General features: G+C 41.3%; 1 protein-coding gene across 3 annotated transcripts in view; it reads right to left on the bottom strand.

Moving 5' to 3' along the window:
* The window catches only part of CRPPA (CDP-L-ribitol pyrophosphorylase A), a 336,123-nt gene extending 311,272 nt beyond the window's left edge, over positions 1-24,851 (bottom strand). The window contains exons 1-2 of one of the 3 annotated variants that reach the window (XM_070470646.1): positions 24,107-24,851; positions 12,830-13,106 (exon numbers count right to left, since the gene is read on the bottom strand). In XM_070470646.1, coding sequence (XP_070326747.1) covers positions 12,830-13,106; positions 24,107-24,363 — 534 coding nt within the window. In that variant the 5' untranslated portion in view covers positions 24,364-24,851. The remainder of the gene's footprint in view (positions 1-12,829; positions 13,107-24,106) is intronic. The other 2 variants (XM_070470642.1, XM_070470639.1) reach the window with 2 other exon arrangements.
* Between the last annotated feature and the right edge of the window lie 395 nt (positions 24,852-25,246).

The following is a 25,246-nucleotide window of genomic DNA, read 5'->3' as shown; positions in this document are numbered from 1 at the left end:
TTTCTCCCCCTCCCCAAACTCATCAAAAGAACATTTGAACGCTGAGCAAATTCCACAAAACAACTTCTGAACGCTGGCAGAGGACACCAGGCACCCAGAAAGGCAGCCCATTGTCTTCAAAAGGAGGTAGGACAAAATATAGAAGATAAAAAGAGAGACAGAAGAGTTAGGGACAGAGACCCATCCAGGAGAGGGAGTCGTAAAAGAGGAGTTTCCAAACACCAGGAAACCCTGTAACTGGCGGATCTGTGAGGAGTTTTGGAATCTCAGAGGACAACATAACTAGGAGGAAAAATAAATAAATAAACAAATAAAACCCACAGATTACGCGCCTAACGGCAACTCCCAGGGGAGAAGTAGCCCAGATGCTCGCATCCGCCACCAGCAAGCGGGGCTGAACAGGGATGCGCAGGCTGCATTGCTTAGGGTAAGGGCCGGGCCTGGATGCCCTGAGGGCAGTCTGAGGGAGCTAATGTGGGGTAGTAACCCAGACTGTGGGGTAGCCAGAGAGAGAGAGAACTTTCCTGCAAAAAGCCCTAACATAAGGCACTGCTGGGCTGCTCACAGAAGAAAGGACAGAGCGAATACCAGAGGAGAGCTAGCCAGCTGCGGACCGGCCCATCCCTCGCCGGAGACAGGCAGGCGGGCGCCAGCCAGAGCCGGAAGGCAAGGGGCAAACTCGGCCCCAGAGATGGCATCCTCCAGCAAACTGCGAGCAGGCTTCCAGTTGCTAACTAAGTCTTCCTGGGGTCCTGGACAGTGGGCATCCGCCGGGAGGGTCGCAGCCAGAGATCAGCTCCCCAGAGGAGACACGCACACCTGAGCCGGCGCTCCCGCTGCGCACCCAGGAAACAGAGCGGCCGGGACAGGGAGGCGGTAAGACACACTGCACCCGGGGAGAGGGCGCTCGCCAAGCACCTGTCGCCTGAGCTGCTCGGACCTGGGAAGGGCACAAAACGCAGGCCCAACCGAGTCTGCGCCTTTGGGAAATACCCGAGAACCTGAACAGCTTACACCTGGGAAGTGCACACAACCCAGGGTCCACTTTAGACATTTCCCATACAAAGCAACGTGGAGCCTGAGCAGTGTAGACGGGGAAAGCACACACGCCATGGAGCGGGGGAAACCCAGTGTGGCCCAGACACTGCGAGCATGCCCACACACGCCAGTGATGTTTGTTTGCCTTGGTCCTCTCTCCCCGCAGCACAACTGGACAAGTGAGCCTAAATAAATGACCACCATCATCCCCTTGTGTCAGGGCAGAAGTCAGACACTGAAGAGACTTGCAAACAGAGGAAGCCAAGATAAACAGAGGGAACCACTTTGGAAGGGACGGGTGCAATAGACTAAAACCCGGTAGTTAGCACCAACTACACTGGAAGGGGCCTATAGATCTTGAGAAGTATAAGCTGGAATAAGGAACTATCTAAAACTGGACTGACCCCACACTGCCCTCAACAGCTCCAGAGAAATTCCTAGATATATTTTTACTATTATCATTTTTTTAATTTTTTAATTGTTTGTCTTCTATTACTCCTTTAATTTTCATTTTTATAACCTACTATTACCTTTGAGAAGATAAATAAAATTGACAAACCATTAGCCAGACTCATCAAGAAACAAAAGGAGAAGAATCAAATCAACAAAATTAGAAATGAAAATGGAGAGATCACAACAGACAACACAGAAATACAAAGGATCATAAGAGACTACTATCAGCAACTATATGCCAATAAAATGGACAACTTGGAAGAAATGGACAAATTCTTAGAAAAGTATAACTTTCCAAAACTGAACCAGGAAGAAATAGAAGATCTTAACAGACCCATCACAAGCACAGAAATTGAAACTGTAATCAGAAATCTTCCCACAAACAAAAGCCCAGGACCAGATGGCTTCACAGCTGAATTCTACCAAAAATTTAGAGAGGAGCTAACACCTATCATACTCAAACTCTTCCAGAAAATTGCAGAGGAAGGTAAACTTCCAAACTCATTCTATGAGGCCACCATCACTCTAATACCAAAACCAGACAAAGATGCCACACACACAAAAAAACTACAGGCCAATATCACTGATGAACGTAGATGCAAAAATCCTTAACAAAATCCTAGCAAACAGAATCCAACAACATATTAAAAAGATCATACACCATGACCAAGTGAGATTTATCTCAGGGATGCAAGGATTTTTTAATATCCACAAATCAATGTAATACACCACATTAACAAATTGAAACATAAAAACCATATGATTATCTCAATAGTTGCAGAAAAAGCCTTTGACAACATTCAACATCCATTTATGATAAAACCCTCCAGAAAGCAGGCATAGAAGGAACATACCTCAACATAATAAAAGCTATATATGACAAACCCATAGGAAACATTATCCTCAATGGTGAAAAATTGAAACCATTTCCCCTAAGTCAGGAACAAGACAAGGGTGCCCACTCTTACCACTACTATTCAAGATAGTTTGGGAAGTTTCAGCCACAGCAATCAGAGAAGAAAAAGAAATAAAAGGAATCCAGACAGGAAAAGAAGAAGTGAAACTCTCTCTGTTTGCAGATGACATGATCCTCACATAGAAAACCCTAGTGACTCCACCAGAAAATTACTAGAGTTAATCAATGAATATAGTAAAGTTGCAGGATATAAAATTAACACACAGAAATCCCTTGCATTCCTATACACTAACAATGAGAAAACAGAAAGAGAAATTAAGGAAACAATTCCATTCACCATTGCAACAAAAAGAATAAAATACTTAGGAGTATATCTACCTAAAGAAACAAAAGACCTATACATAGAAAACTATAAAACACTGATGAAAGAAATCAAAGAGGACACAAACAGATGGAGAAATATACCATGTTCATGGATTGGAAGAATCAATATTGTCAAAATAACTATACTACCCAAAGCAATCTATAGCTTCAATGCAATCCCTATCAAGCTACCAACAGTATTTTTCACATTAGTAGAACAAATAATTTCACAATTTGTATGGAAATACAAAAAAACCCAAATAGCCAAAGCAATCTTCAGAAAGAAGAATGAAACTGGAGGAATTAACCTGTCTGACTTCAGGCTATACTACCAAGTTACAGTCATCAAAACAGCATGGTACTGGCACAAAGACAGAAATATAGATCAACAGAACAAAACAGAAAGCCCAGAGATAAATCCATGCACCTATGGACACTGTATCTATGACAAAGGAGGCAAGAATATACAATGGAGAAAAGATAATCTCTTTAACAAGTGGTGCAGGGAAAACTGGTCAACCACTTGTAAAAGAATGAAACTAGAACACTTTCTAACACCATACATGAAAACAAACTCAAAATGGATTAAAGATCTAAATGTAAGACCAGAAACTATAAAACTCCTAGAGGAAAACATAGGCAAAACTCTCTCTGACATAAATCACAGCAAGATCCTCTATGACCCACCTCCCAGAGTAATGGAAACAAAAGCAAAAACAAACAAATGGGACCTAATGAAACTTAAAAACTTTTGCACAATGAAGGAAACTATAAGCAAGGTGAAAAGACAGCCTTCAGAATGGGAGAAAATAATAGCAAACGAAGCAACTGACAAAGGCTTAATCTCAAAAATATACAAGCAACTCCTGCAGCTCAATTCCAGAAAAATAAATGACCCAATCAAAAAATGGGCCAAAGAACTAAACAGACAGTTCTCCAAAGAAGACATACAGATGGCTAACAAACACACGAAAAGATGCTCAACATCACTCATTATCAGAGAAATGCAAATCAAAACCACAATGAGGTACCATTACACGCCAGTCAGGATGGCTGCTATCCAAAAATCTACAAACAATAAATGCTGGAGAGGGTGTGGAGAAAAGGGAACCCTCTTACACTGTTGGTGGGAATGCAAACTAGTACAGCCACTATGGAGAACCGTGTGGAGGTTCCTTAAAAAACTGGAAATAGAACTGCCATATGACCCAGCAATCCCACTGTTGGGCATACACACCAAGGAAACCATAATTGAAAGAGACACATGTACCCAATTGCTCATCGCAGCACTGTTTATAATAGCCAGGACATGGAAGCAACCTAGATGCCCATCAGCAGATGAATGGATAAGAAAGCTGTGGTACATATACACAATGGAATATTACTCAGCCATTAAAAAGAAAACATTTGAATCAGTTCTAATGAGATGGATGAAACTGGAGCCTATTATACAGAGTGAAGTAAGTCAGAAAGAAAAATACTAATACCGTATACTAATGCATATATATGGAATTTAGAAAGATGGTAACGATGACCCTATATGCGAGACAGCAAAAGAGACACAAATGTACAGAACAGTCTTTTGGACTCTGTGGGACAAGGCGAGGGTAGGATGACTTGAGAGAATAGCATTGAAACATGTATATTATCATATGTGAAACAGATCACCAGCCCAGGTTGGATGCATGAGACAAGTGCTCGGACCTGGTGCACTGGGAAGACTCAGAGGGATCGGGTGGAGAAGGAGGTGGGAGGGGGGACCAGGATGGGGAATACGTGTAAATCCATGGCTAATTCATTTCAATGTATGACAAAAACCACTGCAATGTTGTAAAGTAATTAGCCTCCAACTAACAAAAATAAATGAAAAAAAAATTTTTTTAATTAAAAAAAAATAAAAATAAAATAGTCTTACAAAGTTACATGTTGCATGATTCAATTTATGGAGTTCTAGAAAAGACAAAAATATAGGAGCAGAGAACACATCAGGGGTTGACAGGGGTTATTAGAGGAACAAGGGTCTGAATAGTAAAGACAACAGGAGGAAATTCTCTAGAATGTTAGAACAGTTCTGTGTCCTACCTGGGATTGTTATTACAAGAATCTTTACCGGTGTTAACACCCTGATTGTACATTCCTCCAAGATGACAAATGTAGATTTAGACAATATAAATATTCTATCACACATAGAGGTAAACAATATTAATTATTATTGGCATGATTTATATTGCTCAGAAATACTTTGTTCCGTGAAAATAAAAGTTAAAGAAACCTTATTTAAAGAGTGGGAAGGAGTATTTGAAAAGCAAGTGATCAAAAAAAGAAAAAAAAAAACCAAACCAAAAAGAGAAAAGAAAGAGTAAAGTCACAGAAGCCAAGGCAGGAGCAAGAATTCCAAGGAAGAGCTAGTTAACACCGTCAGGTTTAAGACATTCTGTATGCACTGTGTCCTCTAAAGCTCAACTCTCATGTCAGTCATCTGGAGTTAGCATAAATCCATGGTTCACAGCCAGACTGCCATTACTTCAGACAGCAGTGGGGTGCCCCAGGCCACCAACACTTCTGATCAACTGACTCCAAATTCAAGAGGTTCCCACAACTCCTATTAAGTTCAGTAACTCACTAGAATCACTCAGAGCTCAGGAAAATGCTTATTAGATTAATATAATATGATTATGATGACTTCCATTACAGTTTTGTGACAAAGGATGCAAATCAGACTAGATCAGTGAGGAGACACACGGGTGAGACCTGGGGAGACCGGAACGCAGAGCTTCTGTGGCGCCCTCTCCCCTAGACACTCAGGCAGCACCAGGCTTCCAGCACATCACTGTTCTCCAGCCAAGTGGCTCCTCACTGTGCTTCGGTATCCAGGGTTTATTGGGATTTCACTTCCTAAGCATGACTGACTGAACCACTGAGCACGTGACTGACCTCTGTCTCCAGCAGTATTCCTCTCACCCTGGAAGCCCAGCCGGTTCAAAACCCCAGGGGTCTTTCTGATAACCAGCCTCTATCCTGAGTCATCTCATCTTTTTTTTTTTTTCCATTTATTTTTATTAGTTGGAGGCTAATTACTTTACAACATTGCAGTGGTTTTTGTCATACATTGAAATGAATTAGCCATGGATTTACATGTATTCCCCATCCCGGTCATCTCATCTTATTAGCAGAAGCTCAGATGAGATCCAATGGGCTCATGAAAAATGAAGACTCTTGACAAATTTCAAGGATTTATTCTCCCCACAAGGAACCAGGGGCATAAGCCAGTCGAACTCCTTACTATACAACAGACTATAAATGTATGTAATCAGGAATTGGAAAGTTACAGTGATTTTAGAATAGTCAAAGGACGAAGAGGCCATACTGCAAAGCACTGAGAAGTAAGTTGGAGATGAATCAACAGAAGCAATAAATGTAATTTGTTACTGTAAGAAGTTGATTACGGAGAAGAGGATAAAACATCATTAGAGATGCAAAAGCAGAGGTCTTCGGAAAGAAACACGCGCTAGTAACTAAACATCATACCTCAGGAGCAAGTATTTCAGAGGCAGCTGTACTGATGGCAATGCACTGAAAATGAGACCCTTACTGGCAGTTTTAAGAGTATATGCAATAGCTAATTAATCCTTTTAAAAAGGATTCTCCCTATATCTTTACTTTTCACTGCTCCAATTTATTTTACTCTTCTAATGCATCCTTTATAACAATGTCCTTATAGCTACATCCATTTGTACATGCTAAGTCGCTTCACTTGTGTCCGACTCTTTGCAACCTTATGGACTCCAGCCCACCAGGCTCCTCTGTCCATGGGATTCTCCAGGCAAGAATTCTGGAGTGGGTTGCCCTGTCCTTCTCCAGGGGATCTTCCCAACTCAAGAGATGGAAATCAGGTTATCTCCTGTGTCTCCTGCATTAGTAGGCAGGTTCTTTACCACTGGTGCCACCTGGGAAGTCCCCTTATAATTACATCTCTTGACTTAAAATCATGCAGAAATACACAAGTACTTCATACTTGTAAAGGACTCCTACTTTGGCAATATGGCAGACCACAGACCTTGCAAAATCTATTACAATTCTTTAAATGAAAAATTCATAAACAGCTTTTTTCTAAGTGATTTTTAAAACTGCCTTTTTAGAAATGAACTTTAAACTATGACCTAAAACTAACATAATAGCAGCCAGAAGCCAAGGAAGTAAGATGGCAGAGAGCCTTGGGTTAAAATGAGGCATTCATTTTAAAAAATGAGAGGTAATGAGGAATTGGATCTTGAGTCTCTGCTACTTACTTGCTTAGAACTATAGCCTCAAAGATTCATGAGAAGCTATCAATTTAGTTCAGTTGCTCAGTTGTGTCTGACTCTTTGTGACGCCACGGACTGCAGAACACCAGGCTTCCCTGTCCATCACCAACTCCCAGTGTTTACTCAAACTCATGTCCATCAAGTCAGTGATGCCATCCAATCATTTCATCCTCTGTCGTCCTCTTCTCCTCCTGCCTTCAATCTTTCCAGGCATCAGGATCTTTTCCAGTGAGTCAGTTATTCACATCAGGTGGTCACAGTATTGGAGTTTCAACTTTAGCATCAGTCCTTCCAATGAATATTCAGGACTGATCTCCTTGCAGTCCAAGAGACTCTTGAGAGTCTTCTCCAACACCACAGTTCAAAAGCATCAATTCTTCAGTGCTCAGCTTTCTTTATAATCCAACTCTCATATCCATACATGACTACTGGAAAAACCATAACTTTGTCTAGACAGACCTTTGTTAGCCAAGTAATGTCTCTACATTTTAATATGCTGTCTAGGTTGTTGATAGCTCTTCTTCCAAGGAGCAAGCATCTTTTAATTTCATGGCTGCAGTCACCATCTGCAGTGATTTTGGAGTCCAAGAAAATAAAGTCTGTCACTGTTTCCATTGTTTACCCATCTATTTGACATGAAGTGATGGGACCAGATGCCATGATCTTCATTTTCTGAATGTTGAGTTTTAAGCCAGCTTTTTCACTCTCCTATCTTTCATCAAGAGGCTCTTTAGATCCTCTTCATTTCCTGTGATAAGGGTGGTGTCACCTGCATATCTGAGGCTATTGATATTTCTCCTGGCAATCTTGATTGCAGCTTGTGCTTCATCCAGCCCAGCGTTTCTCATGATGTGCTCTGCATATAAGTTAAATAAGCAGGGTGACAGTATACAGCCTTGACGTACTCCTTTCCCGATTTGGAACCAGTCTGTAGTTCCATGTCCAGTTCTAACTGTTGCTTCCTGACCTGCATACAGATTTCTCAGGAGACAGGTATGCCCATCTCTTGAAGAATTTTCCACAGCTTGTTGTGATCCCCACAGTCAAAGGCTTTATCATAGTCAATAAAGCAGTAGATGTTTTTCTGGAACTCTCTTGCTTTTTTGATGATCCAACAGATGTTGGCAATTTGATCTCTGGTTCCTCTGCCTTTTCTAAATTCAGCTCGAATATCTGAAGTTCACAGTTCATGTACTGTTGAAGCCTGGCTTGGAGAATTTTGAGCACTACTTTGCTAGCATGTGAGATGAGCTCAACTGTGCAGTAGTCTGAGCATTATTTGGCATTGCCTTTCTTTGGAATTGGAATGAAAACTGACCTTTTCCAGTCCTGTGTCCACTGCTGAGTTTTCCAAATTTGCTGACATATTGAATGCAGCACTTTTACAGCATCATTTTTTAGGATTTGAAATAGCATTTAAAGAGCAGACTGGGGAAAAAACTGCACTCAAAGCAAAGACAATACAGTAAAATTGTCTGTCCTGGATTGGGGTCAGGGTGGGGCAGGGGAGCAAGCAAGTTGGGTGTGGCAGTAGTCTCCTTTAAGAAATAGTATTAATTGTCTACACTCTGTGCATTTGAAATTTGGCTTAACACCACCATAGTGTCCTCAAAGTAGTGTTCCCTGGTGGCTCAGTGGTCAAGAATCTGTCTGCAATACAATGCAATGCAGGAGACATGGGTTCAATCCCTGGATCAGGAAGATCCCCTGGGAAAGGAAATGGCAATCCACTCCAATATTCTTGCCTGGGAAATCCCATGGACAGAGGAGTCTGGTGGGCTACAGTCCACAAGGTCGCCAAAGAGTCAGACACAATTTAGCAATTAACAGTGTCTACAAAATCTCAACCCCAAAATTGCCAGAAGTTGCTACAAATTGGAAAAGTCCTTGGAATCCCTGGCAGAGGGAACACAAATTCACATTTCAGAAATATACCTTTATCCCATGTCCAAAGGATTCCTGTTCAGAGTCCTGCCAAACATGGGCTTCACAGTACAAATTGCAAAAGAGGACACAAATCAGGAATAAAAGTGAATAGAATTGAAGCGAATCAGGCTATCAAGAGTTACTGTTATCCAAAACGTATAAAGTATTTTTAAATATTGAAAAACAAATAGAAAAAGACTAATCACATTTGAAACATATACAGAACTCCTAGAAAGTGATAATTAATACAACTGCAAAAATACTTTAGGAAAAGATTAAAGCTAAAGAATGGAATAGAAAACTGGAATTACCCAGGAGGCAGCCCACAAAAACAAATCAAAGTTTTAACAAGTTAAGACATGAAGACAAGAAAAGGTTGATCCTACGTAGATGCATAAGGAGAAAAAGCAGCACAAGGGGGAAACAGCTGTCAGGTCGCAAATGGTACAAGGCCAGTATTCAATGGGATAATCACTTAGGATTTTCTAGAACTCATTTTAAACAAAATGTAAAATTCATAAAGAACAATAAATCCAAAGCACGGGGGGGGGGGGGGGGGGGAATCGTATTTTGACATACCAGAGACACTGCACAATAGCTTAAAAATTCTTACATGCAACGAGACAAAAAAGGAAGATTACTTTCAAGGGATACCACTATATTCATTAGCAGAGTTCACAAAAGGTGTATTACAGTCAGGAGATAATGACATAATGTATTTTCAAGGTACCAGGGAAAAAAGAGCTATACACTTAGAATTTTATACTCTGACCAACTATCCAAAGTTAAAAAACTAAAAGTAAAAGAAAAGCAAAGGAAAAGAAATGATTAACAGCTACCCTACTGAAGTCATCTTGCCTCTATGGAACCCAAGAACAAGAATGCAGCATACAGAGATGAAAGAAAGGAACTGCTGTCCTGGCAACACTTCTGAGACCCCATACGCAGACAACCTGATTTCACCCTTAATTTGGAGAATTTTAGTCTCTTAAAGTAATACATCACCATTAATTCAGAATTTAAACCAAAATGTAATGTAAGTTAAAACATCAGAGTTATCTTAAGCCTGTATACCCACCAAGGGTCTGTCACTGCCTCAGAAAATTATTCAGGAGATGATTTATCTTAAGGGACCTTTGGGAAGGGCTTGAAAATTAAGAGGCAAGAAAACAGGTAATCAGTTAAACACAATTTAAAATAACAAAGGAGAATGAGTTCAAAGGAATCCCAGGCAAACAATCCTCAAGGTGCTCAAAGCAAAATCTTTGATTCAGACTGGGCTTCTGCAATTTACCTCAGGTTAAAAACGATGCCAATTCTTCCCCCCAGTTCAAGAACTTTAACTACTAATAGTGTAAGTCTCAATTAATAGATGTTTTGCTTTGTTTTTTTTTAATTAGAATTTAGAACAGTGTAGGAGAGGTGACAGGAAATAATGTTTCAGTTTCCTGAGGCTATTTATTGGGTCTCTCCCCTCAACATTCTAAGGAAATTAGAATGAGCAAAATAAATGACCCAATTCAAAACTGTACTGTTTAAAGCAAACTGTTCTTGAGTAACAGAAACTAGCTTTTCATTGCCCCTGAGCTCTTTTACAACTCTCATAAATTATAGATAACTGACAGTAAATCAAAAATCATTGCTACCTATACACTTGCCAGTAGATTTTGCCCAGTTCAACTGGCACCCCACACGCCAAGGGCAAAAATATAACTTTGTCTATTTGCGAATTCATTTCAACATTCCTTTATTCCATATAAATTTGCTCTTCTCTGGATTGTAACATCTGTGTGGTTCCTGACGGCAGTAAAATCCTTAACATGCTCCTTATATTTTTATGAAAATAATTTTACGCTCATGAAAATTATCCCTTAACACCAACAAAAACAATACAATGCAGTATTTCTTAAGAGACCAAACTTCTGAAGTTTTCTTAACTTTGTTGTAAAGATTTTGCTTTAAACCAACTTCTTAATGTCATCAGAAAGTTTCAGATTTAATTAAAATACAATTTGCTTTACCTAGGATGCATAATGAGATTGAATCTTACAAGTTATATTCTGATTAACACACTTAAGAAAATTAGAGTCTAAAAGGAATTCTAACAAATCTGCAACTAACAAGAAACCACTAACTGCTCCTCATTTTTATGTTTTATTGGTCACCTGTTCTTTAGTTACCAGTTAAATGACATTCTCAGCACATTAATTGGCTCAAATATTTTGTCTTTCAGATACATTACCAAAAGGATCACTTTACAAACAATCTTAGAAATTCTCTGAATACTTAAAAAAATCCAAATGTTTGATCTTCACAGTGAGGTTTAAGTGATATTTTTCCAAAAGGTAAATAGGCAAAGAGCCATAATTTTATTTGTACTATGGTATGCATTAGAATTCGCATCTGCCCAAATTACATAGACTTTCCTAAGAACTTTTAAACTTGTAAAATTTTACTCAAATTCTTAACAGTTATCTCTTTTGTCTTTTATTTCTCCTTGTCACCCTTGAACCTGACCACATTGCTTCTACCACAGGCAAGGAGCATGGAGAAGAGCAAGAGCCCACAGAATACACAAGAGTGATGAGACAGTCTTGTGGTCACTAATGTTTCTGCAACACAATTTCCACTACATCAAAACACCACCCAGAGGTTGTACTGAAGATAAGAAACAGGTTTCATTTCACCTATGGAATTCTTATATACATCTACATTGTAAAGAAATTCATGTTGGAGAGAGATGAAATAAGGAGCAATTTCCTGAAAATGAAAATCCAAATACATATAGATAACTAATCAGAGACTGTCTTTCCCAACTGAGTATTTTGTAACTTCCTGCCCACCCAGATGGCTAAAAAGCCTGCAGTGACTCCTTCCCTTGGTCTACAATCTTTGGAGGAAACTACTGTCTTAGATACTGTAATTCTTACAGTAATACCACTTTAAATATTTAGCACTTTACTATGCAGTTAATATATATATAATTTCCAATTCTAAAAGCAACCTTACAAGTTAGCATCTATATTTTTAGAAGGAAAATGAACTCAAAGAAGTTGAGAAAGTTGAACATATCATACATCTAATAAATAGAAAAACAGAATTGGGCCTAAGTCTGTTCAACTCCACAGCCTATTTCTATTATACTATACCAAGTCTAGGCCATAAATTTTTACTAAGTCTCAAATTTAGACCACCAACTTAAGTTTAGTAACTATTATGCTATTTATAGGATTTCAGCCTATTAGTCTAAAAGAACAAGTATGTCCCAAAGATTACAAGAGGCCTTCTGCTATCCTGTGTTTATTTTGGTGAAATAGAAGTGAGCGCAGCATTTTGTCATCCTAAGATTATTCACTTTAGGGGATGTAAAAATCTTGCCTGGCTGTTTGTGCCAGAAAATAAACCACTTTTGAAGACTGAAAAATCGAGTGAAATGAGCCAGGGTTGTTTGTTTTTTTTTTTTTTTAAGTCATACAACTCCTAGACTTTTACAAGATTTCTTAGGCATTCTTAGGTAAAAGAATGGAACTAAATATGCAGCTAAGGTCCACCCATTCATATCTGTACTCTAACGACTTTATTACATTCTTCTCCAAATAGCTCATATTATATTATGATAAACAACTACATAACAAAAGAAATTCCAGAACAGTCTCAAAATCTATAATAATATAAACTTCCTAAAACAAATTAGCATAATGTCTTAGGTAATCTTGCCCATTTTAACTAACTTGACATTTGAATATTATTCCATCAAAATCTAGCAAATCAATTGTGTGTTATAGTGTTTGCCCCTTTTATCCATTCTCAAAAGTATTCAAATACTTACCCCATGTTCCTGAGCAGCGGTGACAACTTTGAGGAGGACATCTTCCTCAACAAATGGTCTCACAGCATCGTGGATGATCACTACTTCTGGCTTTGAGAGTCTACAGTTGGGCTGATCCTCTGCCAGTACTTTCAGACCATTAAAAATTGACCTGTGGCGGGTCACTCCAGCTTCAACCAGTGAGATGCGTTTATGCTGGTACCTCTGAATAATTCCCTTCATTGTTTCCATGTTCTCTCTAGTTACTGCCACAACAATGTCCTTTATCCAAGATACTCTGCAAGGAAAGGATGCACACTTTTCCTATCAGTTGATTCTTAAACAACTGAGTTAGTAACAAAGCTGGGTTACCAAAAAGTACAAATACATGTTCATAAGGACATTAAAAATTCAAAGTTATTAACTAAGTCAACTTTATGCATTTTAATCAGGTCTAGTAAAGGGGTTAAGAATTTGAATTTTTCATACTGTAGATAGAAACACATAAATATAAGTAGTGTTTTTCAATACATAGTGTGAAAGTACCTTTGTGATGAAACACAGATGTTCCTTTATGGTAAAACACAGATAAGATATACATATCATGCATTTCTTAGGGTAAAATTGAATAATTAGAATATACATCAGTAGATTGAAAGAAAAAAATGTAAGACTATGCTTTTAGGTTGCTCTTCTTCCTCCAAATAATTCTCTTCTTTGCATAGGAACAATTCAAAGCACTTTTGGCTTTTAGAAGTTCTGCCTCTTTCAGAAGTCCATCGAGTCAGCAACAAAGTTGGATTACTGAACTAAACTTGGCTTACATCAAGGTGAAATATTTTAGCTTAAATAGGGAAACTCAGCTAATTAAATTTGTGTAAGTATAAATCAGGCTTAAATAAAACAGAAAACATATATTAAGGAAACATAAAATTAAAGGAATTCATCTGTTGAGTTAGATACAAAACAGACCAATTTTTTTCTGTTCTACAACACTTTCTTCAAGACAGAGTGACACACAGATGCTATCTGTCCATGGCGTTGAGAGGCCGTGGCTGCAGTGGGGTGTTCTCTGGAACACCAGGGCTAACAGAGGCAAACATCATCACACACTCAGAGTTCCACAGCGGACAGGCCCAAGCCAGGAAAACTGCCTCTGGCCCATGTTATCAACTATGATTAAGGGTCACTTTAAAATTTAAAGGCATTCTTTGCCTGTGAGATCCTACACGTTCATGCTAGACAGTTAAGTCTCATACTCACTTTTAAAGAGACAGAAGAAGGGTCTCAAAATGACTGAATAATGAAATTAACTATTGAACAATGAAAAATGCTGGATGGCTTTGCTCAATAATTAACCATCTCCTGCCTTCTGCTAGTGAACAAACCCACCCTGAAACCCAGAACTCCCTTCTGCCTGTGGCTACAACACTGCACTGACGAACACAACCAAAACTTTACAGGCACACTACCCTTTCATTTTAAGTCCATCCCCCTAACAAATATTTGTTGAGCACTGAATAAATGATCAGCCTTGAGTACACAATGGAAATAGTTACTGCTTTCACAGGGCTTATAGAGGACATAAAGAATACCAACAACTGCTAAGCTGCCGTCAAGCGCTGTCAAGGGGAGCTCCAGACTTCAAGACCGCATGCACTTCCTTTTTGACCAGCATAGAGAAGCCCAGGATGATACTCCCTAAGGAAGCAGAGTTTTCTCCTCAAGTGGACAGAGGCAGGAAAACAGACAAAAGGATTTGAGAGCAGAATGAGAGGGATGGTTTAAGCACAGGCCAAGGCAAGGTCCTGAGGAGCTAAGAGGAAATACCCATGAAAATGTCCAGGCAAATGATGGGCTGGCCTACTCCACAGAGTCCTCCAAGGCCATTTGAGGGGTGTTGGTCTTCAATCTTAAAAAGTGATAGGGTGACCTCCCTGGAGGTCCAGTGGTTAAGGTTCCACCTTCCAATGCAGAGGGTGCAGGTTCGATCCCTGCTTAGGGAACTATGATCCCACATGCCTTGCGGACAAAAAAACCAAAACATGAAACAGAAGCAATGTTGTAACAAAGTCAATAGAGGACTTGAAAAAGATGGTCCACGTGAAAAAATCTTTAAAAAAAAAAAAAAAAGTAACGGGAATGCATAGAAAAGCTTTATGCAGGACATTTATACCCAAATTAATAGTCACTCCCCCCAGTGTTCTAAGCACTGTTCAATGACAAAATGGAAATTATGGTAGTCAAAATAATAACCCCCGAATGACATCTATCACCTAACTCCCAAAACCGAGAATATGTAACATTACCTAACAAAGGAACTTTGCATATGTAAGTTAAGGATCCTGAATTGTAGAGTCCATCAGGGCTGTTTGGGTGGGTCCAATAAAACCGCAAGAACGGAACAGGGAAAGAAAGGCAAAGGGCTGAGGGACAAAGCGTGAGAAGAGAAGGATCGGTCATTCTGACACAGGAGCATAGGTCCCAGCGGGGCCTCCCTGGGGCTCAGTGGTAAAGAATCCACCTGCCAATGCAGGAGACACCGGTTCCATCCCTGGAGCAGGGAATGACAACCCACTCCAGTATTCTTGCCTGGAGAATCCTTTGGACAGAGGTGCCTAGCGGGCTACAGTCCATGGGGTCACAAAGAGTCAGACACTACTTAGCAGCTAGGCAACAAAAAAAAGTCCCAGAATCTGAGAGAGCAAATGGACTGGCCACCTGGAAAGTGAACAGACTGCACCTAGAAGACTCCAAAAAAGAGCATAGCGCTGCTAATACCTTTATTTTAGCCTTATGAAACTGATTTTTTGACCTGTGACATCCAAAAGGTTAAGAATGTATTTAATATTACTTTAAGCCATTTAGTTCATGGAAATGTTTATAGGAGCAACAGCAGCTACTAATTTAAGAACATAAACTTTACTCTGGCTGCAAGATGGAGAATAGATTCGGTAGACAAAGGATGCAGATAGACTAGATTGAAGTCTATCTGAATAGAGGCTGCTGCTGAAGCCTGGCTATCAGATAGAGCTTGTGAATGACAGATAGTAATAGTAATCTTCCTGATTTAGTGGTAACAACCCTCCTGAGTCAGTAAGAAAGATGGGCAAAATAAACCATTTATCATGTAACATGAAATGGCTAACATCAATTAACTTACCAAGTCTTAAGCATTAGTCATCTTTTAACTCACATAATCCTCACACTGTCTCACATGGGAAAGAAACATCAGAAGGAGCTGATATACAAATATCTTTATTTTCCTATACTGCCATCGGATGCCAAAAACAACTTGAAAAAAAAATTTTACCACTTTTCATCAAAATACAGCATTCTATCTTCTAGAATGTAGGCTCCATGACAGCAAGAACAATGTGAGTTTTGTCCATTGCTTTGCACCTAGGAGGCACTTGCTAATTATTTGGTACTCAATAAACAATTTTGGTCTGACACATCTACCAGGATCTTACAATAAAGCACAGTTCCAAGGATTATAAAACACAGAAAGCTCTCCTCATCAAGCTGAAGAGAGAATGAAAAGCAATGAAAGTGCCTTTCCTGGGCAATGTCGCTTTTTGCTCATTTTGATGAATGTGACTCTTTATTCTGATTTCTAGATTCCAAGGGCTCCAAGGGGCTTCCCTGGTAGATCAGATGGTAAAGAATCTGCCTGCAATGCAAGAGACCTGGGTTCCATCCCTGGGTTGGGAAGATCCCTTGGAGGAGGGCATGGCAACCCACTCCAGTATTTTTGCCTGGGAAATCCCATGGACAGAGGAGCCTGTCAGGTTACAGTCTATGGGGTCACAGAGTCGGACACAGCTGAGCAACTAACACTGTCACATACCATCACTGTCAAAGCTCCAAGGATGGCTGGGACTACCAATGATTTGTCAGGCACCTTGTGGAAATTGTAATCACAAACAAAGCAAAGCAACAACAGCCACAGAATACAGACCAGAAAATAGGCAGTTATCTGTGTAGGCAATAAGGAGGACTGTGGAAGATGACTAATTATGAGTTGAGTTGATCTGGGCTTTGCCAGTGGCTCAGCAGTAAACAATCCACTTGCAATGCAGGAGCTGCAGGAGACTTGGGTTTGATCCCTGGGTCGGAAAGATCCCCTGGAGGAGGGCATGGCAACCCACTCCAGTATTCTTGTCCGGAGAATTCCATAGACAGAGGAGACTGGCGGACTATGGTCTGTAAGGTCAGAGAGTCAGACATGACTGAAGCAACTTAGCAAGCACACAAGCATGGGTTGCTCTTTGTCTTGTAATCCATCTATCCCCAAACCTATCGCTGCAAACTCAGCAACTGTCAGAACTTCCATCCTACTTACATGGTTTAACTCTTACACTGTTGACTTCCCTGGTGGTGCAGCGGATAAGAATCTGCCTTGCAATGCACGGGACACAGTCAGTCCCTGGTCTGGGAAGATTCCATACGCCACAAGGAGACGAAGCCCAAGCACCACAACTACTGCACCCGTGTGCCCTAGAGCCTGTGCTCTGCGAGGAGAAGCACGGCAGTGAGAACCCAGCTCACTGCAATAAAGACTAGCCCCCGCTCGCCACGACTAGAGAAAGCCCGCGAGGCAGCAAAGACCCAGAACAGTCAAAAGTGAACAAACACGTTTTGGGGTTGTATTTTTTTAAAGTTTTCCTGTGCTTAACCAAGTCCTTAGCAAGTTGACAGTTCCTCAGTGTCCCCTAGATGTGGGTTTGTCTCCACCAGCATTAGACCAGGCAGCCCTCTTTACCATCATTTTTGCTCTAGCCTCCTCGTTGGTCTCCTCCTCCTCATCCAATCCCAACACAACCCACTCCTGGCACTTCAGGAAGACCTCTCAAGTGTAAACCTGAGGCCGTCCCCTGCTGGCTCTTGAGTAGGACTCATCAAGACATGATCTCAGCCTGCTTCTCCCCGCACCACTTAATCCCAGCCATGACCCTCCTCCTCTGACCGCCCCGTTCTCTCACATCCAGGTCTTTGCTGTGCTGCGTCCTCTGCCTCTCAACATTATCCCCCATCCTCATCATTCCTCCATGCCCAGCTGAGTCCTATTGTTCTTCAACTTTCAGTTCAGACATGACCCCCTCCAGAATGCTTTTCTGGACTGCCCTTCTGGGTGCGGCATCCCCACTCTCAGGTCCTAGAGTGCTCTTATCACGAGGGAGTCTTATCAAGCATTATACTGTTTCATTTTCATCTCCTTCATTAAGCTGCCAACTCAGAGAGAGCAAAGGCGATACCCCAGAGTGTGGCTCATACTAAGCTTTCAGTAATATTAATACTAGCAAAAGCAGCTAAGATACATTCACTGTTCGCTAAGTGCCATGCACTATTTGGAGCATGTGCCTCTAATAGTTCACTTAATATTCACATCAGCTCTGAATGAAGTCACTATTATCTTCATTTCACAGATGGGGCAATGACCTGCCCACAATGATACAGCTAGAAAGTGACAGGACTTGGGTATACCCCTGTCTGACTTGGGAGCTCACACTCGTAATGTCTGTAAAAGCGCTAACATGGAGCAGTCATAAAATCCATCAGAGGAAAAAAAAAAATCATGTCTGGATCATCATGTCCCCAGAAATTCATTTACTATGAACATTACCATTGCATTTGTAGTCAAAAAATGGTCAAGTTTATTTCTTAAGATTTAAGCAAATCTCAGTATTTCTTCATTCATTCAGTCATTCAGCAAACATCCAGTAAGCATCTGTCATCGGCCAGACATTAGACACTGGTGATCTGGTAACAAAGAATTCCTGACTTCACAGACTATATACCAAGAAATATCTGTTAAATGAACCAGTAGATAAGAGGAATCTTACACTATTAGGAATAAAATATGCTATTGAGTTTATAGAAAAATTTTAAAGTAATCAAATATATTTCACTTTATTAGTAGGACATCACACTAAGTTTGGTTTTTTAAATAGAGAAGTGTTAATTACATGTTCAGCTGCATCAGTGAACAGGATTTTCTTCTATAAGGGCTTAACCTGTACCCTAACCTACTCACCCTTTATCTTCCACAGTTTACTCTATCAAAAAGTTTAAAGCAACTTTTAAAGAAATGTTGTTTTCTGATCAAAAGTCACATGAGATTAAATGTTAAAACAGAATAATTAAGAGGGAGAAAGACAGGACATTACTTGACAATTGTCATTCAAATATATCTGTTGTGAGTTAATGAACACCCACAGGTAAATCCCATAGTAGAATGCCTTAAAACAGCTATAAAATGATTACCTTTGTTCTACCTATAGTATCAAATGGAAAGGAGTCCAATAAAGTAAAACATAGATTATGCAGATATACTTGTGGCCTTAGATCATTCCAAACAATTTTATGAGGTTCTTAACAGAAAAATGCCTTAAACAAATGTTTCTCAAACTGTAGATTTCAAGACCCGTTAGGAGTAGGAGTAAGCTCTGTCATGTCTGGCTCTTTGAGACTCCATGAACTGTAGCCAACCAGGCTCCTCTGTCAATGGAATTTTCCAGGCAAGGATACTGAGTGAGTTGCCATTTCCTATGCCAGAGGATCTTCCCAACCCAGGGATCGAACTCACATCTCTTGTGTCTCCTGCACTGACACGTGGATTCTTTAGCACTGGCCCCACCTGGAACCCATTTGAGTATCATCAGATCAATTTCCTAAGTTTAGCCCAACAGTTTTGCATAAATAGTAATTAATACAAAAGTGAAAACAGAATATATAGCAGGTAATAAGGATAGATACTGTTCATGAAATTCTCTCAAATTTGTTGTATATGTCATTAAATCATGAACAAAATCTTGTCAGAATACATCACAATGAACAAGTTCAGAAAGATGTTTTTAGCCAGCTCTTAAGAGATAATGGGCTTGTTATGCTATTTTGTTCAGCAACCAAGCATACATCCAGCACTTGCAAGCCCTTATAAGTACTGTTTGTGTTTCAGAGGATTTATTCACATACTTTTCTAGTTATAGAATTAAAAGCCTTTTACAGTATTAAAATTTAATAATGTAGAATCAGGAGACTAAGAAAGGCCTTAAGTACCTCACACAGTGCATAGTGAACAAATATTTGCTGAATAAATGGATCTGGCCGACCTCCTTAGCTGAAGGCAAGTCCACACTGAACCCCCTGTAGCTGGATTTTATCAAGTTCTGAATATTTCCTTCCCAGCACATTCCATAGGCAAATACAGACCTAACCTCAAGTTCCATTACACCTACAGACATTTTGAGGAAAAAAACACAGTATGCCAGATATTATTTTCTCTCAGAATACTTTAAGATTTATTATATTGAAATATATTTCTATCGATATGTGTATCATATTTTTAAAATAAGTATTACTACAGGTAGATTCTGCTCACACAGTTCAGCAAGCTCAGTTGAAAACAGATTTAAACAAATGCTTTTTAAAAACAGATGAAAAAATCTGGCCCTTGTTAACACCCCTAAGTGCTCTCACCAGGCTGCAGAAGCTTGGCTCCAAGGGAGTGAGCAGCTGTGACTCGCCCGGACACTCACCATGGAAATCGGGCCCCGGGGTTGTACCGTGGCCGTCTTCCTCCTCCTCCTCACCCACCGTGATATTTCAGAAGTAAAATATTGGATTGGTGTGAAGGGGCTGGCTCCGCACTGCCTTGCCACGTCTCTTTAATGTGGCCCATGAAGGCCTCCAGTGGTCAAGCCCAAAACACCAGTCCTGCCCTTCCCTCTTGTCTCACAGGAGCCCCAGAGGGGGGCGATGGGAATGCAAATCTCCAATCACCCACCTCTTCAAAACTCAATCCCACTCTGTTTCTTCTAAGATATAGGCCTCTTCCTTCACCTGACTCAGATTTAACCCTTTTTATCAATGAAGCACCCAGACAAAAATTTTAAGTCAAATTTAGGGATCTGAGCAATCACTCAAAAGCATCCTTAATTCATCTCTTTTTCTGAACCCTTAATACAACTAATCACTAAAATCTGCCAATTCCTGTCTTCAAAATATTTCTACGTTCCCTACTCCATTCCTACTTTCATCTTAATGAAAGCTATCAATATTGCTCATTTGGATTAACAGCTATTGCTTTCTATTCTCTTACACTAACAGAGTTTGTAGTGGTTTTCGGGATTTCAGTGGGAAAGAACAATTTTTTTAAGTACACAAAAAATATTAAAGAAAATTTCAGAAGATCAAATAAGCCAGAAGTTAACACATTGAGAAACACCATGGAGTCCTAAACTATTACTAAAAACAGACTTTCATCAATCTTCCAAGTAATAAGAAAGCAACCTAGTCTCAATCACAAAATCCATGGTTGCCATAACATACAAATTGACGAAATGAAATTTTTCATCTGGGGTCATCAGACTCATGGAGACCAACTCATATTAACCAACTTAAAAGGCTCTGAAACATGAATCTGAGTGCCAACTTATTAATATACAATGATATACATGACTATCACAATGTCTGGAAAATGGTTTTATCAATACAAGAGCAAATTTTCTTCCTATAAAAGATTCTATGGGAAGCCAATTTATAATAATTTTTTTTGATGAGCACAAAACCTTATCAAGGAACATCTTAAGCAACGTCCTCAAGAACTCAGGAAGCCTCAGGAGCTATGGAGAGAGAGGAGTGGGCCTAACTTTGTTCAAATCTACGGTCACAGGAATTTCTCCCAGCCCACCATCAGCATGAGTCTGAATAAATATGGCCAAAGTTTGCTTCTCTTTTTTGCCTTCATTGTAGTTGTCATTTGACTCTATTTAACTGTTCCAGTTTAAGTATTTGAAGCCAGAAATTAGATTGCTAGCGGGAATTTTTACTTCCTCTTTCAGACCTGGGAATATATATTTTTTTTTAAATCAGTAAAATGTAGATATCAGTTGATCCATTGTGAGTAGATTCCACAACTTAATTGTCAGAGCTTTATGCCCCTGCCAATAATACCACTATCACATGATTTCTTACAACAGTGATTCCTTTTTACAAACTCAGGTCATCATTATGTAAAGGATTAATACCCTTGACCTCAGTTCCTCATTAACAAAAAGGAAAAAATCAAAGTTCTCTTTAAGTTATAATCTGTGATTCAATTTATATTTTATTTCCCCCTAAAATGCCAGAATGAAACTAAAACTTCTAAAAATGTTTTTAATCAACCTCTGAAAGACCTTTGCTCTGAGTACAACCTACAAATTATTTTACATTTGATCCCTTCAGTATAATGTCTGTAATGCAGAGATCTGAACAAGCTGTATAATCTCAGTACAATAAACACATATATACTGCCACACATATAAAGGCTAATTGTAATAGACACCCACACACAACTAGTTTGGATAGACTTGGAGCCTCCATCTCACCAGTTAAAGCCTTTCGTCAGTATGTCTAAGATTTGTGTGAGTTCAGGGAGTCTTTTAAATCTCATTTAGTCTGATCATTAGTTTAAGAAATTTCAATGGCACACAAGTAAAATGTGGCTAGACTAGGAAAAAAGACGTGTAGTTTTTCCAATTTCAACTGAAGCAGAAAAACAATATGAAGTCCCAGACGGTTCACAAGCAAACCTCTCAATGTCTCCTCCAACTTCTCAATTTCCCAAAGACAGGTGCTTCAATGTGTAGCACGTTTGAAAAGTAAAGTACTTCCTTGAGTCTGCCCTAGGTGCTCAGGATCTCATTGGAAAATAAGACTCTTGCTCTTAATTTCTCTATGGCCGTGGAGCACTTCACTTGGCCACTGGTGATGCCTCCGGTGTTCTGACCAGTATCTGGCAGTTTAGTTGTTCTTCTGAAGGTTTCAACCAGTTGTCTCTACAACTGGACACAGTTGCTATCTTTCTGCCCTGTCTTAAACAGTACTTTTAATTCCTGGGCCTTTCCAAGTTTCAGTGACTTCCATCAGCTTGCTTCCCTCACAGCTCTTCTACCTGACAGTTGTGCCTCCACTTCCTTGGGCCTGTTGAAATGTATCAGTTCTAGACTGCCTTTCTTCTAGAATTTGTGGTTCTTTTCCCTGCCCCACCACTTTTTGCTTTCAAGTTTCCCTTGTGGGGCAGTTTCACTTGCTTTGGGTAGATAAGTCGACAAGTAGAAATAAACGTTTACATGGCACTGTTCCCCTGAAAACCAAACTAGTCATGCTTCTTAACATTTCCCTATCCCACTTCAGGGCCAAACTTGAGGGGTGACCTCCTTCTAAGTCCTCATTGGTTTGTCTTTACATTGGTCCTCAGGACCGAAAGACAAGAACTTCCATAATTTACCCTTCGGGGTGAAATGACCTAGGTCTATTTAGCACCATGCTCTAGGAAAAATATTATCAGTCTGTGGAACCCCATTCATTAACCAATACAATGACTTTCATTTGGCAAACAGCTAGAAAGCACCTGTGTGTGTGTGTATGTGTATATATATATATCCCCCTGTAACAGAAGGTTTGCCAAAGATTTCCTGAGACATACCCCAACATAATCACATTCCATAAATTCTTCACACACTGTAATAGGACCAAGAATGATCTCTTTTTCAAAATGGAGGTTTTGATTAGTTATTATTGCTATTAGGATTTTATTACTGCTGTGATAGAATTGGGCTTCCCTGATGGGTCAGCTGGCAAAGAATCCCGCCTGCAATGCAGAAGACCCAGGTTCAATCCCTGGGTGGGTAAGATCCCCTGGGGAAGGAAACAGCAACCCACTCCAGTAATTCTTGCCTGGAGAATCCCATGGACAGAGGAGCCTGGTGGGCTACAGTCCATTGGGTTGCAAAGAGTGATCGAAATAAGTAAAAATCGAAAAAAAGTCTTATTTTTAATTCAACAAGGCCTTCCCAGAATTCTTTTTCTTTAAAATTGATACTTTTTAAAATACATACCTAACTCATTCCAAGTTGGCTTCTGGAAGTTTAACCACCACAGCAACACTTCTTATGTGGACCTTTGTACTTCTCCCCCACTTCCAATCCCTCCAGCTGCACCCCAAAACCCACATCACACACACAGGGCCCAGAGTTAGAACTAAACATCCCCAGCCCTAACCCAGGCACTCCCGAAGGCGACCACAGGCCGGCGGCCGGGGCAGTAAAGAGCTCCCCTTCCGTGAAGGGCTAACAGGAATGGCCCCCGAGCTGGAGGAACCGAGCAGGGGAGTCCGGCCCCGCAGTCCGCCCAGGGCGGGCGCCAGCGCGAGCGCAGCCCCAGGAGCAGGTGCGGCGCGCGGGCCGCCCTGGGCGGGAGGCTGGGGAGCGGCGGGCCGGGGACCGCGAGGCGAGCCCGGCGCCGCCTTACCTCTCCAGGGCCTGCAGGGTGTAGCTGATGAGCGGCCTCTCCAGGATGGGGCAGAACTGCTTCGGGGTGGGGACGCCCATCCTCTCCCCACACCCCCCCGCCGGCAACACGGCCGCCACAGCCGGCGCGCGACACCCGGCTTCGGCCCCGAAGCGGCTCAGCGAGGAGGCCGAGGCCGCCGCGTCCGCGCCGCGCCAGCCGCGCAGGCGAGGCCCCGGCTCCGCGGGCCCGGAGCCGCCAGGCGGCCCTGACTCCATGGCGGAGGGCGGCGCAGCGCGCCCGGCTCTCCCCGGGTCCGCTCGGGGCCTCGGCCGGGGTCGCGCGGGGGAGGCCGGGCGGGGGCAGAGCGGGCACACGGACAGCGCCCACCCGAGCCGCGCGGGCCTGGCCGCCGCACGTTCCCGGGGGAGGATCTAGCTTCCAGTCTTCCCTCTCGGCGCCTCTTCGGCCTCAGTCCCGAGCCCAGCGCCCCCGGGAGGGCTGAGTTTCCCGGCTCTCGCCTCCTCGGGCAGGCCCAGCAGCCCCCGCAGGTGTCAGCTCTCCCTAAATGCCTGCGGGTCTCCTTAAACCTAACAGCTGTGCTCAGGCCCGAGCGGTCAGGGCTCCCTCCCATCCCTCTCCCCTAGAAGAGATTTAAAGAGATTTGGATGGGAGTCACGGGATGGGCCAGAGAGATGTACATCTCGATTATCTGACTTTCATTCCGCTCGTGAGACTTCCAGGCTCCACCTCAGGTAAAGACAGGCGGACGGGCAAATGTGAAGTATCATTGAGCCAAACTGCCGCGGTTACCAAATTGGTCTGCAAATCGGAAACACCTGGGGAGCTCAAAAAACGCTGACTGGTATGTCCCACCCTCAGACTGGGTTTAATTGCCCTGAGCTTTGGAATGATTTTAAAGATCCCCAAGTGATTCTAATGAGCAGGCACAATTTTTTTTTGAAACCACAAGCCAAAGCAGCAATACTAATAATTGCTGAGTAGTCGGCTCACAGTATCTCATTTAATCTCCAGGGGAACCCATCTATAGCCATTCCACTTATACACAGGCGGAAATAAAGTTCACTGTTTAAATAACTTGTGTAAGATTGCATACCTAATGGCCTTTGCCCAAAAGTACAGCCAGAGTTGAAGAATTCC

This window comes from Odocoileus virginianus, chromosome 1 (assembly GCF_023699985.2).
Source record: "Odocoileus virginianus isolate 20LAN1187 ecotype Illinois chromosome 1, Ovbor_1.2, whole genome shotgun sequence".
Classification (NCBI taxonomy): Eukaryota; Metazoa; Chordata; class Mammalia; order Artiodactyla; family Cervidae; genus Odocoileus; species Odocoileus virginianus.
Note: the sequence above shows the minus strand (reverse complement) of the source record. Positions and strands in the feature narration are given on the sequence as shown.